Below are 19,983 nucleotides of genomic sequence, written 5' to 3' on the forward strand. Positions count from 1 at the left end.
GTTCGAGTGATGGCATGAACAGATCGCCCATACCAATAGGGAGAGGGGGGGTGTCCGATGGGCATCGGACCAAATCCGGTTCGATGGGGGGTTTAAACCGTCAGATCTGCTTTAGGATTCGCACTCGCAATTTCGCGTCTGCTTTAAAATCCGTACACACGAATCCTAAAGCAGATCTGACGGTTTAAACCCCCCATCGAACCGGATTTGGTCCGATGCCCATCGGAAATCCCCCTCTCCCATACCAATAACCCTTTTACGTGTGTCACTGTAGACCCATCCATGCTTGCAATTCATACTATTTTACATTTTTTTATTATTTATTTTTCATTATCTCTCCTCCTTATTAAGGAGCTTAATGTCTAGATTCTGCAAGGGTCTTGATTTATTGTTTTTTTTTCGGAATGATGCTCAGCTGTTGAATTTTCATATCGCACATAGATGAATTTTCCAAATTATGAGCTTCAACACTTAAGTATGCATTGGTCGCGCCGCATATGATCCCAGTGCCCGTAGACAGCGCGCCGCACCCGTGGACCGCGCCTCTGAACCACGCACGGCACCTGCGGACTGAGCCTGTGCACCGCGCACCCTTTTTCTTTTTTTCTGCTGAAGACGGGATTCGAACCCAGTTGGGTTCTGTTGGTGCCAAAATTCTTACCACTACACTAGAGTTCATATGTGTTACTTGTAGATAAATATAGTATTTAACTATTTTTCTCTACAAATTTGATTTAAATTATCTCTCCTTCTTATTAAGGAACTTAATGTTTTCTACTACATAATTTGTTCCCGTTGCTGTGCACGGGCACGATTACGAGTCTAATTATACCTATATATAATGCAGGAGCGCGTCATAAGTCATTATTTATTAATCATTTCTGGCGGGCATAATTAACCACCTTTCGGCTTTATCGCGTATTCGCGTGCATGCTTAATCCTCGGATTATTACCCAACTAAAAAGTTAAGATTGCGTATTATCCAGCATAATAATTGTGTTTCATTAAACCAAACTTTAAGTTACCAAAATCTAACTAAATAAGAAATAGTTTAAAACATAATATAACTTTAGGTCTCAATTAACCACAATTTAATAACTTAGGTTTGTCGTAGTGAAAACAACCAACTTAAATCTCCTAAAGTAAAAACTTCAACCAAACACCATCCATATGAAAATGTAATTAAAGACTAAATTTTAGATCTTTTAGAAACTTTTTCATAGTTTTTAAATAGGTAGAAGATCTCTACTTTCGAATAATCTTGACCCTTTTGAATAAATGATTTTCTATCTATACAAAGAAATAGTAAACTAATTTTGAGAAATATAAAAATTGACTTTTCAAGTATCTTTTTATACAATAATAATTATATTGAATGCCTCAGATCGACTATTTTGTCTTTAAAAAGTATAAATATCAATATATACATGCTAGAAATTAACCTGCACTGTCCATAATAACGTAGGATCACCTAGAGCATCTACATTTCAACAACTTAAATGAATTTCTAAATAACTGTTATCTACTTTCTAAAAATTAAGATCTTTACAGTTTCTAACTCTCACATTATTGAAATTAATTTTACAGTTTCCATTAAGCCACGTCAGCAATAAATTAAAAAAAATAATTTGAGATAATTATTTAACTAGCGTGGAATTTATAAACAGTTTCTTAATATATAAGAAATTTTCATACATAGTTTCTAAATAAGAAACTCTCCCACAATTCTGAAACTGAATTAAAAACTGTCACATTGAATTAGAAATTCTTAATATGAGAAACGTAGATGCTCTCACTTTACATTCAAGTTACGGATTGCTTGTTATCGCTAAGTACTATTAACACAGCATCGGGCTAGCTAGAAATAGATACATAGGAAGGCCTACATAGTATACAAATGGAATATATATATATATATATATATATATATATATATATATATATATATATATATATATATATATAGTAGGTAGACGGCTCAAATTGGGGCACACAATTGTCCTGTTGCGACTTGGGTTCACTAACAGATAGGGGTGTCAACGAGCTGGTTCGGTCCGAGATAGGTTCTAACTCAGTTTGTTAATTCTGAACAGAGCTACAGCCGAGCGAGTTGGACCTAGGACATTTGAGCTAAAATCTTAGCATGAACTCGTGACAAGCCAGCCCGAACTAGCTCGCGAGCTGACTAACTAGATCTAGTTGGATCTTATTTTAAGAAAAAAAAATTCTATAAACTTTTTGAATCGAGCTAGACAGTATAAAATGCACACAAATTGATATCTAGCTGAGTTAGCTCGTGAGCTGACAAGCAAGCTAGGCTCCAGCTTGAACTCATTAATTTTGAACCGAGCTAGTAGCAAGCTGGCTCGTTAACAGTTCAGTCTAGTAACGAGCAAGCTATTAGTGAGCGAGTCAGGTACGAGTCACGAACTAGCCACGAGCTTTTTGCCACCTCTACTAACAGACAAGGCGGCCCAAATAAATATCTACAACTGCTAGTAAATGAACGGTTCAAATTGAACATGTAAAAGGAGAAAAATCCAACAATCAAACTGTGCTTTGAAGGGAGCGCGGGTACATCACAGCTTGACCCACTGCGAGATTTTATTCTCTTGCGCGCGCGCGCGCATGAACGGTTCACAAATCGGTGCGATCAAAATCTATATATATATACTATGGTTATTGGTACGACGATCAACAGTCAGGGTCTTTGAATTTGGAAATTTGAATGTACGTTATTACTTATATATGTCAAGTTGGATAGGTGATAGATGAATATATATTGTTTGTCATAGCATGCATTGCTAATTTGCTTGCTCTTCTCTTTATTAGACGGTGAGTTGATAGCTAGTGATGCGAACATCTACCCTGAAAAATCCATTTTTCTTTTTCTTTTTTCTTTTACTGAGACATAAAAATTAAACTTGAAAATGATGTGTTATGTAAAACCAACCAAATAATAAAAATGATTGATATTCGTGGTTCACGAGGGGTGAGTGCTCTAGACTCTAGAGTAGTGTGCAACAAATAATTTTTAGAAATATTATATTTCAATTATGTACGTGTCACTGCAAACTGATATATTATGTTAAAACAAATAAAAATTTGCTGTTTGTGAATCACGAGGGATGAATTATCCATTTTATCTGTTACGCTTTTCAAGTCCCTTTATTAGTTATTAATTACTAAGAAGTCCGGCTAACTAGTATGATATCTGTGTCATACGACACGAACTACAAAATTAATTGAATAAACTTCAAACGACTAATTCAAACCGTTCAAACCGATTTACTTTATGAGTGATGCGTTCACATGCAAAAAATTTATATTTTCAAGTTATTTTAATATCAAATTAAGCAATCAAAAATGTTGAAAAATGAATGCATTAATTAAAATTAACTTAAAAATAAATAACACACCGCTTGACTTGATACTAAATAAATTCGAAAAATTAAAAATTGTGCATGTAAACACACAACTAATGAAATAGATCGGTTTGAACGGTTTGGATTCACTGTTTGAAGTTTATTCGATAGGTTTGGAGTTGGTGTTATATAGACAGAAATGATACTGATCTCATACTAGCCAAACTCGTTACTAATTATCGGAAATTAAAGTTCGGCATTGTTCATGTTCAATATTTAAAATTTTACATGTTGATTTTTTATATACCTTCTTTTCTTTTTTTTTTCAAATTAATTATATTATTGCTTAAAATTCTTGATTATTAGTTAACCAATTGCTGAATCTTGATCTGCCATGGTTTAGATGGATCCTGGTGCTTGCTTGTGAAATTCAGCTCTCCAGTGTTATATATTTTCAGTTGAACAAAGACACATCATGTAATGTCATGTAATTTTAAGTACGTATGATATAATTGAAAATTATATTTAAAAAATATAATTGATTATGCAATGCCACGTTAAATCAAAATAATATATTAAGATATGATTAAAATAATTAAGATACCTTACTTCTTTCCTTAATCAAATAGCTTAATTTAATAAGAATACAAAATATACTTTGAATAGAATTGTAGTCCGAATTCAGTAGGAATTAGAATAATTATATAATTTCTAATAATGGTAATCCCAGTAAGCAAAGTTCTAATAATGGTAATCCCAATAAGCAAAGTTCATATTAATATAATATAATGATTTCGGCAGTTCAAAAACTAGAAACGTACATGCTTAGATTCTCAAAATATAATGGCATCTCTTCAGATTGCAACTTCCCCATTTAAAAACTGCTTAATTGAATAATTAATTTACCCAATCTATCACATTCTCTCTCTATCTCTATCTCTATTTTTTTTTTTTAAACGCCTCTCTATCTTTGTGTGAAATCCAAAACGCCTCTCTATTTCTCTCTCTCTCTCTCTCTCTCTCTCTCTACGCTTTCTTCACAGCAATTAAAATGGAGACCCCTGTTTAATTCCATCTTCCCTTCAAAGCACCCACAGGAGGCCCAAGCCGCATCCTTCATGACAAAATCAAATCCTGAAATTAAGGTATCCCAGTTTAATTTATCTGTAATTTGTGACAAGTAGATTAAATATTTGCTTCTATTGATTTATTTGATAAAGATTCTAATAAGTAGATATCTTCTGAAAATTATCTATTTGATAAGATTTCCTATATTTATTGTTTGACATAATCTCTATGTTTTATTTATTTATTTTATAAGAACTCTAATTTTTTTTAAAAATTATTTAATTGATAAGATTCTTCATGTTCATTTAATTAATAAAATCTTTAGAACATATAATCAGTAAAATTTTAGAAGGATTTCGATTGTCAAAAACTTATAGACTTTCACAAATTTTCACAAATAAGTTTGTTAAACAATAATAAAATATTTTACATATTCGTACTTTGTCTGTTTTCATTTTCTTTTCTGGAATTAGCAAGATTGAGAAGATATTATTTCGTATTATATATATATACAAATGATGTTCCCTAGAATATTCTGATATACATATATACTCTTTCAAAGCATCATATTGTACTATCCTCTTAAATATACTATCTTTTAATCATATGTATTTTATGTAATATTTTCTTAAATATCCACAAAAAACAATAGGTCTGTATGAATAGGTGCATAAATGTCTAGAATTGAATTATATTATACTACGATTTCATGGCGTGTAAACAATAAAATGATTGTAACTAGGTTATTTTATTTATTTATTAAATAATATATCTTCACCGAAAATCATGGAAATTATTCACTGACCCCGAAGCTATTTTATTTTATTTTATTTTAAAGGAATATAGTTCTAATTATAATAGATATAAATTTCTTAATGAGAAACGTGTATAGATATTAATTTAGAAATCATGTTTCGTGGTTTAGATCTGAGTGACGAAAGAGAAAGTAGAGGCAACAGTGAACTAACCACGACAACAGGTACGGGTTTCCTGGACATTGTCAAATTGTTACTTATCGTTTTGTTTGCATTTATTTATTTATAGAATTATGCATGTTGAATCGAACGATCCTTTTTTCTTTGTTTAGAATACTAGGATTTGATTATTCGTTTGATCAACGGATTTATAGGACGTGATGTGTTGAGTATGACTCGTGTGTGATTAATGAAACGAATATGAAATGTAATGGATAAATTAAAGGAAAGGAGCCAATATGCGTTGAACGCATGTTGGAATGTATACATTGGGTCTGGTGTTCGACTGGACCCCTCGTTAACGTGGCGTTAGTTAGACTTTCTGTCACGGGTCAATATCTTGCGGTGGTTCGAGTCCCCGTTGAGTGAGACAGTTGAACTAGTGGTGGTTCGAGTCCCCCTAGTGAGACGCCAATAGCTGGGGTGGTTCGAGTCCCCTTGGTGAGGCAAAGAAGATCTAGCGGTGGTTCGAGTCCCTGTCTAGTGGCACAGCCAAGATCTGGTGGGGTTTGAGTCCCCCTGGTGAGGCAGTTAAAAACATGAAAGATAACTAAAAAAGTGTGTGTGTGCTTGTGTGTGTGTGTGTTTTAAATATGCATTAGTAATATAACATGTGAGGATATAATTTTAATATCCTTTTTGTGTTAATAAGTAAATTTGACAAACTCCGGGACTGGAACTGAATCCCGTACTGAGAGACTGTTCGATCTCTCACCCGTTCCACTTTTATGTGGGTTCCAGGAAATGATGAAACCGATGAGGAGCACGAATAGAAGGGATGCAGATCAGGAAGTCAACGAGCAAATGACTCAAATATCTTTTTATTTTCCTTTTAGTTAAACTTTAATTATCTCTTTGAAAGTGGATACATTGACTGACGTGGCAATTATCGATTTATTTGCCATGTTTGTCTTGAACTCATGTTAAATGTATGTTATGTGTTTGAACTATTGGTGATATTAAAAGACTTTGTTTGACTTGTAAATATTGCATGAGTATTTATTATTGATAATGTATGTGATGTGCACACGCCTTACGTATAAATACGTGGCGGGTTGTCTCGGGGTGTGACAATGTAACATTTCGTAAAAATATAATAGTGATATATAATTATTTGAAAATGGATTCAACTAAATTAGTACATTTAGAATTTATTTTTGTAATATTTTATAAAGCTAAATACATATATACAAATTCTAACGTATAATTAAACTATTTCAACAAATTTCCTAGAATACAGCCATTAAGAATAAAAATTGAAGAGGCGCCAGACTGAGCGGTTTTTATCTGATAACTATTTTATTTAATATATATATTAAATTCACGGCCAGTTTTTCTATTTGTCATTTAAATACACCTCTTCAAGTAATGCGCAGTTACGATTATATATATATAGAGAGAGATTAAACATTCCTTCTCTCTGTGTTCCCTATACCCAACTCTGATCAGTTTGATATCGGAAGAAAAGAAACAAATAAAACAGAAAGGAAATGGAAGAAATATTTTGTTGAATTTTCATATCAATTATCAATGGCCGATTCGAATTCCGACTACGTCGCAGTGATTCTAGACTGTCCTTGCAATTTGATTTGAAATTCTGAGTATCTTGCAGTATATCAGGTAACCGGACTTCTCTATAACTGTGTTTTTCGTTTTGTATGGTTGATTTGAATATTGGTATTACATATTTAATTATGATAGCATATTTAACGGGATAGCGGGTCTGAGGTTGGAATTTGATATGTGATTGTAGCCTCTCACTGTCGGATGGATTTCCCAGTGAGTTGGCGGCCTTCCAATGTTGGATGGATTTCCCATTGGATTGGCGGATTAAAGGAATTGTGTTATGAGAATGTGGGAATCGCCTGTGATAGGGATTACACGTGTGTGAATATGATGTGACTTGTTTTATGGATAACCTAGACCGACGTGCTATTGCTGGTTAAATATGCGTGCATAATTTGATGTGTATTTGTGTGGATTAATCCGGTCTATTTGAATGGTTGTTAAATTAAGCCAATTATAGAGAAGCGCGTCGTTAAATAACCGGTTACTGAGCTTTGTAGCTGACTCTGTTTTGTTGTTTTATTTTCATTTCTGTTGGCGACGTAGGTTGACAGGCCAAGGAAAGGTGTGAAGATGCTTATATAATCACGCTCCGGATGGTAAAAATCTGGGGTGTGACACATCATGTGAAGAAAAAATTATACGCAACGTGATGGACACGAATAACACGCACAACGTAATATATATATGTGTTGTGATGGAACTTTAATTAGATCTATATTCTCATGTGATTATATGCTTCAAGAGTTACTCTTAAACCATAAATCTGGTCCTAGATCTATTAAAATAATATATAGATTTAAAATAATATTAATTAAATTAAATTGTTGAAATTTCGCCTTTTCTTATGAATGTTTCGAAACAAAAATAAAAAATCTTTATTTCACTCAATAAATATGTGCTTAAGATTAATTTTAGTCTCTAGCATTTTTCAAAATCCCAAATTTGTGTTATTGATGAAAGTCTAATTCTAGCGCATTACTTTTAACTTTTATTAATCAAAAGATATGGTAAAAAAAATTATAGTTCTTATTAATCAAAAGATATGGTAAAAAAAAATCCTTGATGCTAGTCTTAAACGAGATATGGAAATATAATTCTCAAGTTATTTTTCTCCACCATTACTTTTCCCTTTTATTATTATTCGTTTTTCTCTTGCAAACTGAAACCTTAATTTGTAGGTTTCAATGATAATATCTGTACATTTTAATTTTTTATGAGAATTAATTACAAATATCATAGTAATAAATTTCCTCTTTCAAAAATATTTAGCTGTGCATAAAAATTTAATCGGATATCAAGTTCATGTTTATTATATTTCCATCTGGTTTTTTTTTTTTTTTTTGTGTTATGATCATAATTATTGCTACCGCTACTATAACATTAATTTTACTCCACAGCCAAACATCACTATTAAGGGTATCAATAAAAAGAGTAGAACTAGGGTGTTTCTAAGTTCACCAACCTTCTTTGTAAATTTAACTATAAAACATATTAAATTGACTTTAAATGATGAATTTGAATTGTTGAAATCTGTCTACCTTTGAGTGATGCATCTCCATACAAAATTTTAAACTTTAGAATTAATTTTGTATAGAGTCAAGCGGTTGAAATTAAAAGATTTATAAATTAATTTTAGTGCATTTATTTTCTAAACGTTTTTTGACCACTTAACTCTATATAAAATTAATTCAAAATTTTAAAAAATTTGCATGTAGATGCATTATTCGTAAGATAGATAGGTTACAACGATTTAGATTCGTCATTTGAAATGAATCCAATAGATTTAGGGTATGTTTGGTTGCAATGAAAATAAACTATTAATTTTTGAGAACAAGCTATTTGGTGTTTAATTGAATTAGAATAACTCAAATAGAGAATCAAATTTATTTGTCTTATTAGAATAAATTATTCTCACAAAAAGATGAAACAAACCATTCTAATAAGACAAACATCAATTTTGTTATTCTAACTATTCTAATCAGTGTTGTAAATAACAATATGCGGTCGTCGGACGGATAGGGTACCGCCAAGCAATTAATTGAAAATAATCGGGAATAATCGGCCATAATCGGCAATGATTAATCGGTCAATTAGTAAGAAAAAATTATGACGGTTTAGTCACCGCCAACAACTAATAGACTGATTAATCCATCTAAACGGACGTTTTTTACGACACTGATTCTAATATTTCAATCAAACATAAGAGTTAATTCAAAATATACTGTATACTGGTGAATTTAAAAACACCATACATCTACTCCAATAAAAAATTATAAGCAACAAGTTCAACGTGCAACAATACGAGTGCAAGTGTGCAACTGAGCAAGCTGTCGAGGGAATCTTAATTTATTAGTGGAGGGGTACACAATTACTTTTTATATATTATCTTATTGACACTTGTGGGTCCTTTGACAGCAGACAGCTTCCTCGATATAAGGAAATAATCAAATAACAAATCATAGGAAAATATATAGCAAGTTGTCAGTAATAGTTCGATTCATCTCCAGTAATAGAGGAGTAGGAAGTTTCCAGGGTAAGGGAGTATGAAGAGCGGTTTTTTTTTTTTTTTTTTTTCTTTTCTAAAGTGTTTTAGAGTCAGAGTCTCAATATCGATCTAAATTTAAATCGACAAAACCATACTTAATTACATGAAACACGTCATACATCTAGAAAAAAAAAAAAAACTTAATCCACCCAAAGTACGAATCTGTATTTTTCCAAGCATACTAACAAATAAATAGTTCGTACTCGGTTCAATGAGATAAAATATTTGTGATTCAGAAATAATTTGAGAATAATTTGGTACCACAAGAAAAAAAAATGAATTAAACGTATTATATGTTTTTTTTTCAATTTTTTTCGGTATTCGATTCGGAAACATTAAAAGAAACGAATTAAACGTGAATTAAATGCAAATTAATGATGAATTATATTACTATGTTCTCAGATATATACTTGACTCAAGCAAATTACAAATGGACGGCTCAGATTAATACCAGCCGAGTCAAAATCAATCTGTTGCCTATAGAAACTATAGGGGTTCGCTTTGAGATACGTGTAAACTGCCAAGTTAAAAGAATGAATCTGACCGTCCGTTTGTAATTTGCTTGAGTCCCAACTACCCCCTTCATATCTCCATGATCAATATTGCTCTATTTAAAGCGGGGGTTGTGCTCTGCTTCTATTTGGGAAAAAAAAGCAATTCAAAAGAAAAAGAAAAAGAGAGAAAATGGCAACACTTAAGCCTTCTCTTCTCCTCTGCATCCTTGCCTGCCTATGCATTTCTCCTTTCGTTCCTGCTCAAGGCGCGGCTCAATCGGACTTCTTTTATTTGAACCTTCTGGTACATTAATAACTTCTACATTTGATCTAAGATACTAAGCTAAACTTGTACCAATAGACTAACAGTACTATCTTCAATCCCTTTCTTCTTCTTTTTTCTTTTTTTTTTTTTTGTGTGAACACACTTGTGACATTTTGTTCAAATCTCCACTATAACGTCCTTTGAAGTTGGCAACAAAGTTTCATAGTTTCTTTTACAATACATGAAGCATTAATTAAGAAGCTCTCTATAAATAACTGTGCAGTGGCCAGGGTCATACTGCAGATCCTTTTGGCAGAAAACATGCTGCATGCCGACAACAGGCGAACCAGCACTGGACTTCTACGTGGAGTCGATGGAGACGTACGACAGCTACTCCGGAAATGCCGTCACCAACTGCAACTCCACTTGCTATTTCTACGTTAATCAGGTAATTTTTGTACCAACTTTTTCTCTGGGAAAATCTTGAACAACAAAAAAAATATTACCTAGCTTCAGTACAGTAGACCTTTTGATTTAATGTGCTATCATGTCTGATAATTTTAAATATTAAAGCCTAAATTTGCAATGCAACGTTATTATAAGCACCATTTGTATTATTCTTTTTTTTTTTAGGGTAAGGTGGCAATATGCCATCTTACGGATTTTCAATGATAAAAAATTATTTACAAGGCCCTAAGTGTTAAAAACAACACGCATAAAAGAGAAGAAAAGCTCCAAAAGGCTGGTCAAGAGGGATCCTCAGACAGTAGCCCTTTATTCTATTTACATGCTCTCTATATCTCATCTACCAATACTATTAGCTAGCAATACGCTGTCCGGAGCATAATTTCTTCTACTGTGTCCTCCACTAGCATGAGGATTATCAGGGTCGGTCCTGAAAATTTTAGAGTCCGGGACAGGCGAAAATGTTAGACCCTTTATATATACAATTCTTTTATGATACTAGCTAATAGCTACATAAGTACTTCAACACCATATGTCTATTAAGTTATTTTTTGCATTTTCAAAGTTCAAACAATCGAATCGAACAGTTCAATATGATATCCATATTAAAACTTGCTTGGAGATCAAATTTTTCATTTTTTTAGAACTTTTTTACTATTTTTTAAGATAGGTAGAAAATCCATTGATTCAGAAGATTCTTTCATCCTTTGTATTATTCATATATTATGTCTATAATATTATTAACTATATAAAAACTTTAAGAAAAAAAAAATCAATTAAATTTCAACTTACGTGATTAAAATTTTTAAAATCATAGGGTAGCTTAGCACCTCCTAAGCTATATGTAAATCCGCTCCTATGAAAGCCTGCGTTTGACTTTATAATAATGATGTCTTTACATCTCTCAGTACCAGATCTAGTTCTAGTCTTGCATGATCCTAGCTACTTCAATTTTCTGTTAAACAATGTCTCGAAATTTATTTTTTAACAGCTCAAAAGTATGATAATTTTTTTTTTAGTAAAGTTGGGGGTTTTGAACCTGCCACTTCCTACACAGAGGACATTGCTTTTGTTACTAAATCAAATGCTGATTCTCAACTCATGATTGATTTTTTTTAATTCTGAGAAGCTTAACTTGGTAACCTTACTAAAACTGAGAATTTGAAAATATGCAGCTCAGGAATTTCATAACAGATATGTTCTCATACTGGCCTGAAGTAAAATGCCCAAGCAACAATGGAGTAACTAAATGGAAATCTACATTCTGTACATATGGCACCTGTTCTAACCTTACTCAGGCCAACTACTTCCAGCAGGCGCTCAATATTCGAAAGAATCTCGATCTCCTGAGCTACCTTGCCACCAAAGGTTGCTAAGTTTCTCTTTAACACTTCAGTTTAGGGGCGGAGTTAGATTTTCAAACTATAAAGATAAAACACACAATGAGAATCAATCATATAGAATTTTCATGTTAAGTATAAGAGTCAATTTTATAGTATCCAAAGTATTTTATGTTCAACTATATAGAAAATAATGTGTAAAATAATGTGTAAGTACATGAATTTTAAAAATGAATGCAGGTCAATTGACCTAGAGAGTGTAGATCCTTCCATGCTTTGACTGGTCTGTCATCTTTTCTATTCCATCCAATTGCAAAGTACTATAGAAAATATATTGAAAAAAGGGGAAAAAAAAACAGAAATTAAATTTGGAAATCAGCTGAAATTATAAGGTCAGTCCTAAACAATGAGGCCCTATAATATTTTTTTTTGTTAGATCTTCAAATTAAAAATTGTTAACGGTCTACACAAATATATCTAATTAACCTCTCTCTCTCTCTCACACACACATATAATATAACACCACAAGTAATCACAAAACATAAACCCCTAATATATATGAGCTTAATTATTAATTATATTAGGCCGAAATCCCTCATCTAATATTTCAATTTTTTTTTCCTTTGCTTTTTTGTTGTGCTACAAAGGTATTGTACCATCAAATACTGCCATGTATGATCTGGAGGACATTGAGTCGGCGTTACGTGCCAAGCTATCATTCTCATTTGTGATCGAGTGCAACCGCATGTTGCCACGGTCCAATGGGCCCCAACTGTTGAGGATAAAAATCTGCATATCAAGCGATGGTAAAACCATCATCAGCTGTCCAATCAGCAAGGAAACCAACTGCGGATCCAAGGTCTTGTTCCCACCATTCACTTATGACGACATGCTTCAGGATGATGCTACAGATAAGAGTAACCCTATTAAGATGCCTTTTGAGATGGATCAGGTTATCTAGCAAATTAATTAAGGAGTTTAATAATGGTTAGGTTGTGTTTTGCTATGGTAGTACCTAGTGTTGTTTTTTGTTTTCATGGCATGGAGCCATGGAGCTATGGAACTTGTCTTTTGTACCTTATTTTGAATAAGAGCACTATGCTTGTTAGTAACAATTTCAGATTAGTCATAATCGTATATGACATAAACATGGCATGTTCCAAATTTTTTTACAAATAACTATTATTTTGTACCATCACTAATGGTACCGAAACAATAACAAACCAGTGGACCTGAAGTGTAACATAAACATTCCCTACAAAATGGACTAATCACCCACCATCTCATCAGTAAGAACATAAAACAACTCGGCTATCAACTTCTCCTCCTTTGCATGCAATTTAATCTCGTCGATCCTCAACATCTTGATCTTTGCCTCTAAATCCTTTAAGCAGTGGTATTAAATTTAAATGCCAATTAGTAGGTAAATTTGTAATACTAGTATAATTTTGCAAAAACACTGATCACTAAAAGAATTAAAAAGGCAATCCATACAACTAAACTAAAATTCTAACAAATTAAACAAAAAGCTAAATTAATACTTAGTTAAACTTACTTGGCTCTTAATGCATGCATAATTGATATCGGAGAGCTATACCAGACTAAGCACAAACCAAGTTTCCAATGAATCAAAAGGGCAAGGCAGCACCTCAGTTGTACCATCTCCTATGTCGTATCTACAAAAAATATTGCCCATCTTTCAGGAAGTAAACGCAATTCTCTTTGAATCCAACAAAGTTACTCCACAAAAAGATAGCACACAATAATATTGCAGAAATAACATTTGGTAAGAAAAATCAATGATTTTCACCCAATAAGGTTTCCTTTTTCCATCACCGAAATAAAGACAATATATATGAAAGCGGCACTCCTCACTCTCATAATATTGGAACAACCTTAGGACCTTTCCTCCTAACTTGACCATAGTTGTGTAACCTTTTAGAAGAGGGTTTCTGCCCTCCGGTGATGTGACTTGATAAGCCATATTGCAGAAATAACATTTGGTAACCGATATAGCACACACTAAAAATCAAAGAAACCTTATTGTTGTGTAACACTCTTCAAGTGAAGGGAAACAAAAATGTTTTTCCATTTCCTTTATTTTTTTTATTTTCAAAATTTACAGGAATTATTCAATCTATTGGTCACTGAAGCAAAGGAATTCACAACACATATGGAACAATTCAATCTTCATCAATAATTGCTCTCTTAGTTAAAATTTAAAAATAATCACAAAACAAAGGACACCATGAATACTACTTTGTTCATACAAAATAAAATTTATCCACTTGAAAAGAAAAATGCTATTGATTTGTTTTTCCTTTGAATGAAGAACAGAATCCAGTACTGCCTAAAGCCAGTCAACCCAGTTTGAAACATGCACGCAATCGCTACTACGAAAACAAGCTAAGCGTTTTGTCCTGCATCCACAATTTGTGCCCAACCAATTTTTTTTTGTTAAGTACTTGACAGGGGCTGTCAATGTCAAGGTTGTACAGAAAATAAATTACAACCAAGCCATCATGAATCATGATAACAAACTGAACAATGACATCAAACCAAAATTAAGCCTGATTCGCTAATACTGTTTTGTTCAACAGTATTTTCTCCACAGCTTTGCCTCCAACAGTATACGTTCTGACAACAAAAATGGTGGCACCCTTAAATTTCTGAATATTTGTTCATTCCTTTGTTTCCATATTAACCAACACCCGCACAATATCAATGTAGGACCAAATTCTTTCCAATCTGCATCCCTGTTTCTGTTCACCGATCTCATCCAGATTTCCTGTATCGATTGACCCTTTACATTTACCTCATGCACCTTCCTGAATTTAATAGCTCTCCAAAGTGCCCAAGCATATTTCAATAAGTAAATTGATATTCTAAACCCTAAACCCTGGTGCCTCATTGTAATGCAAATAAATTAAGTTCATTAATGATAAAAAAAAGGGCAAACTCCATTTCTGGAGTAAATTTTGTTCAAAATTAGGGAACAAAAATTCAGACAAAAACCAACAAGGTAGACTTAATTTGGTAGTGTTTTTGCCTAACGCAATCATGACAATACTAATCCATTTCGGAATATTGTTAAATCCGACAATGCATAAATAACGAACCACAATCCATGTATATAATCACAAACACTCTAATTGAAAAATTGACACACCAATGAATAGGCCACCATACAGGTCTATGCCACGGAAAATTTGAAGCACTATAATTGGAAAATTGGCTAACCGATGAATAGGCCACCACTATTGCATATTGCAATACTTCGTTTATAAATCTTCCTTTAATGTATAATCAAGAAAAGTACCTAGGTAACGAGATAGACCAGATCCGACAGAAGACAACAGAGTACGGCATAGAAGGTCTGAAAGGAACTTCGAAGCCACCTACATTTCAGCTATGTCCGGATGAACAAACGGTCTTATAGGCTGCTTGACAGAGGTGCCACTACTAGTTTCTTTCATACCTTGTATGCTTTCATGGATCATCTGTTGGAACTTGTCTATATTGTTACCTAACAACTTTGTGTTTGGCAATCAGTTACATGGGCATCTTGCATATCCCTTTGAATATGTTGGGAAGGCCTTCCGGTCTATCTCCACCGATATCCTCCAAATATGTCTTCAACCAAATACCCGACTTCCGAAAAACACGTTTTGGAAGTCGAGTATTTAATTGGAGACATATTAAACAAGTTGTATTCAACACGTTTTGGAAGTCGGGCATTTGATTGAAGACTTCACCCATTTTGTATCTGCATCTTTGAAAAAAACACGTATGCAACATGAGTGAAAGTTAATAAATTGATTGTAATTGTGAAAAACACTTGCAACATATTTAGTAACTATTTGTAAATTGACATCACCAGGAATTGTTGGATAATATCCTCCCTATCATCTGGCAAAATGACATTTAATGTGTCCTATAGCGAGTGAAAAATTGATGCAAAATGACATTTAATACGACCTAGTCTGTCAAATTAATGCTGAGAAAAAAAAAAAAAAAAAAAGACAAAGCTTACAAATCTAGGGTTAGCAGGAGGGGCGGCTGACTTCGGGAGGGGCGAGCAGTAGAAAAGAGAGCACGACAGTATTGATGTTGGCTGAACGAAAGTGGGGAGGAGAGACACTGGGAGAGTGGATTTGGGCACGGGCAGGGTAGACTTGTCGGCGCCGAGTGTGTGTGAGTGAGAGAGAAAGAGTGATCGAATGAACGAGGTGGACAGAGAATTCATATCGACCGTCCAATATGATTTTTAGGGTATTCAGTACGAACATCTCAAATTAAACAATCAACAAGAAAGCATGAAGAAATATGAATTGGGCCTAGTGGGCTGAACAGAAGTGAAAATTAAAATACAAAGCCCGTTATAAGCTCTTTCTTCTAATCTAAATCCCTCAATTAAACAAATACCTCTTAATTCGTTTTCTATATTTTTTGTCAAAGCCCATTTTTGTTCTCCTCTTAATTAATAGGATTTGTTTAGGCAATTTTGATTAACAAATCAAAACGTATTATTGTATTTTATTAGTATATAATAATACTTCATAGATAATGTTCTTAAATATAAAGCTAAATTTATTTAATATTGATTGTTACAGTTTATAAAAATTTAATATCAGGTGGTCACAGTAAACCGAAGCTTGGTTTGCCAATGTATAATCCATCCAGATAATTTGTGAATTAAATTTGCAAAAGTGAAAAACTAAGAAATCATTGAAACAACAAAATAATAGACTCAAAAACTCATTTTATTGATCTAAACTGGAATTGAACATCTTACACCGACAGATACAATTACAGAACCGAAGTTCTAAAACCCATTTTCTATTGCCGTAATACAATAGCAATGAATCAGAAGACACAAATCCAATTTTTCCCAAACAAATACTAATAAAGGAAAAACTTGGAGAAATTAGATCAAATCAAAATTAAACTTTATCATTCCTGCTACACTGTTGACAGAAACGCCTCTCTTGACCAGCGACACCCAACTCTATGGCCTGACAGCTAGTCCATATAAGAAAACAAACACCATAAGATATTTAGATGGGGAACATCATAGCAAGACTTAATAATTTAACCATTAATTTTCTATGCAATAAACAACATAATATCTTTGGAAGCTTTAAATAGTAAAAAGAGAGACAAAAAAACACAACCAACCTTTGCCTTGGCTCCAGATTGAGTCTTCCCTGCTTCCAAAGCCTGATAGTTCTCCTCCAACTTTTGGTAAATCTAAATCAACACTACAATAATGTTTGTAAATGAGACGACATGTTTGCACAAAACCATGACAAAAACTGCCTATATTGTATAAAAGGACTCTTTAATAAATTTTTTGGATAATTTCATCTGAAACATATAATGCCACTTGAATTAATTACTCTTAAGTAAGAAATATTAAACTAAAATACAAAGGGATATACTAGAAATGCATGACAATGAAAATAATTGAAGGGTATCAATGACAGTGGATTAACCTTTCGCGAATACCAGCCCAAATCAAAGTAAACCGGCTCAATTTAATTGATGATTAAGAGGGAATTATTAATATTAATTTCTTAAGATAACACATTAGACTTAGAGAAGCAATCAGGCTCATCTCTGATTTTCCCATTGTTTTCTTTTTTGCTGTTTTAACACTTTGGAATGAACATTTTTAAGAACTGGTACTATTGACAAACACCCCTGAACTATATGAAATTAGCAAGATTGCGTTGAAAATATATGCAATTAGTAAACCAACACCCCTGAACTAGATACTATTGACCCCACTGAACTAGATATTAGTGAAGAATCAAAAGAAGCAAAGCAAAAAAGACCTTCTGGTTTTCCCAGTTGCACTGTCCACCTTTCTTGAACTCAGCTTCTATGCTCTTCTTCTTCTCCTCTCCTACTCATGAAAAACCCTTGACAAGCACCATAATGGCAAACCTCACATTATACACAAATGACGCTCATGAAAAAGAGAAACACTAGAAATCCAAATGAAAGCAAGAAAAACCAGTAAGGAAAAAAGAGATAAAATCCTGTATCCGGCAATCTGGTATGTGAGATTTGAGCTTTCTTTCACTGCACCTGTCCAGTAGTGAATTACAACACAAATAGAGATAACCAGAAATCTATTAGACTGTATTTTAGCATCTCTAAAGCACATGTTATTATCTTGATTGACAATATATTCTCAAATCAATTCAATTAAGATTAAAAACTGAAACAAATTTTTAGAAGCTTATTTTCTGGTTTTATCAAAACAGTAGCTTGAAGAGATGAAATAAATTTCTAACTTTTTAAACACTAGACTAAACATTTTGTAATATGTGCAGACAACACCAAATACACTCAATATTTGCAACACCGAATATACTTCACAACTATATTAAGGCCAGTGATGACCAATTTGGAAAACCATACAGAAACTGATACTGGTATATCCATACAGCACAATAATCAGTATGCAATACACATGGTAATAAATACTAAATCGAGAATTCCTTATAAAGTATAAATTACCAGCAATACTCATAGCATATTGAGTTAAAGGGATTTCATCTTGGGAAACAAACGACGCTGAATATCTATAATAGGTAAAACAAAATTCACAGATTTTGTAAAATTAGCCCCTCAAAAAGTAAAAAATCACACAAGCAGGAAGCTAACAGCTTACCTGAGAACAAATTCCTGGAGTAAATTTTGTTCAAAATTAGGGAACAAAACTTCGGACAAAAACCAACAAAGTAGACTTAGTTTGGTAGTGCTCCTGTAGACTAGCGTGCCTAGCGCAATCATGACAATACTAATCCATTTTGGAACACTGTTAAATCTAACAATGCATAAATAAAGAACCACAATCCATGTAAATAATCACAAGCACAATAATTGAAAAATCAACATACCAATGTATAGGCCCCACGCAGGTTTACGCCACAGAAAATTTGAAGCACTATAATTGAAAAATCGACATACCCATGAATAGGCTACGACTACTGCATATTGCAATACTTTGTTTATCAATCTTCCTTTAATGAATAATCAAGAAAAGTATCTAGGTAACGAGATAGACAAGATCCAACAGAACACAAAGTGCGGTATAGAAAGTCTGAAAGGAACTTCGAAGCCGACAACCTCCATTTCATCTATGTCCGCATGAACAATCATCTGTTGTATCTTGTCTATCTTGTTACATAACTACTTTCTGTTTGGTAATCAGTTCCATGGGCATCATGCCTATCCCTTTGAGTATGTTGGGAAGGCCTTCCGGTCTACCTCCACCGACATACTCCAAAAACTTGTCAAATACGTCTTCTATCAAATGCCCAACTTCCTGAACCTCATTCACCCATTTTGTATCTGCATCTTTAAAAAAAACACATTGTATGCAACATGAGTGAAAGTTTATAAATTGATTGCAATTGTGAAAAACACATGCAACATATTTAGCCATTATTTGTAAATAACACCGCCAGTAATTGTTGGATAATTCTTCCCTGACATCTAGCAAAATGGCATTTAATGTGTCCTATAGCGAGTGTAAAACTATCAAGTCCAATTCTCCTGTCAAATTACTGCTGAGAAAAAAAGAAAAAAAGAAAAAAAAAGACACAGCTTACAAATCTAAGGTCAGGAGGAGGGGGCGTCGGGAGCGGCCGTCAGCTTAAAAAACACCAGGAAGTTGGGTATTTAATTGAAGATGTATTAGATTAGTTGCGTGAAGAGGAGACACCGGATCGGTCACGGCGGCGAGCACTACGAAAGAGACCACGAGAATAAAACCTATCGGCGGCGCTGAGTGTCTCTCAGTCTCAGGTCTGAGAGAAACAAAGCGATGAAGAAAGATAAATTGGGCTTAATAGGCTGAAGATGAAAATACCAAGCCTGTTGTG

General features: G+C 33.3%; 1 protein-coding gene and 1 long non-coding RNA gene across 5 annotated transcripts; one reads left to right on the plus strand and one right to left on the minus strand.

Annotated features, from left to right (window-relative positions):
- The first annotated feature begins 10,105 nt into the window (after positions 1-10,105).
- Positions 10,106-13,198, plus strand: LOC144563959 (ribonuclease 1-like). Its single transcript, XM_078313412.1, has 4 exons — positions 10,106-10,319; positions 10,564-10,728; positions 11,921-12,113; positions 12,733-13,198. Exons 1-4 carry the CDS (start codon positions 10,206-10,208, stop codon positions 13,044-13,046), a joined length of 786 nt encoding a protein of 261 aa, XP_078169538.1. The 5' UTR covers positions 10,106-10,205; the 3' UTR covers positions 13,047-13,198.
- Positions 13,199-14,504: 1,306 nt separating this feature from the next.
- On the minus strand, positions 14,505-18,607 carry LOC144563961 (uncharacterized). Of its 4 annotated transcripts, none has more exons than XR_013514514.1 (4): positions 17,923-18,607; positions 17,264-17,335; positions 16,119-17,107; positions 14,505-15,857 (listed from the first exon to the last, which is right to left on the minus strand). It is a non-coding gene; the product is annotated as an uncharacterized LOC144563961 (long non-coding RNA). The 4 variants fall into 4 exon arrangements; XR_013514512.1 differs by having other exon boundaries at positions 17,264-17,346; XR_013514513.1 differs by having other exon boundaries at positions 14,505-15,851; positions 17,264-18,607.
- Positions 18,608-19,983: the final 1,376 nt, after the last annotated feature.

This window comes from Carex rostrata, chromosome 13 (assembly GCF_964058835.1).
Source record: "Carex rostrata chromosome 13, lpCarRost1.2, whole genome shotgun sequence".
Classification (NCBI taxonomy): domain Eukaryota; kingdom Viridiplantae; phylum Streptophyta; class Magnoliopsida; order Poales; family Cyperaceae; genus Carex; species Carex rostrata.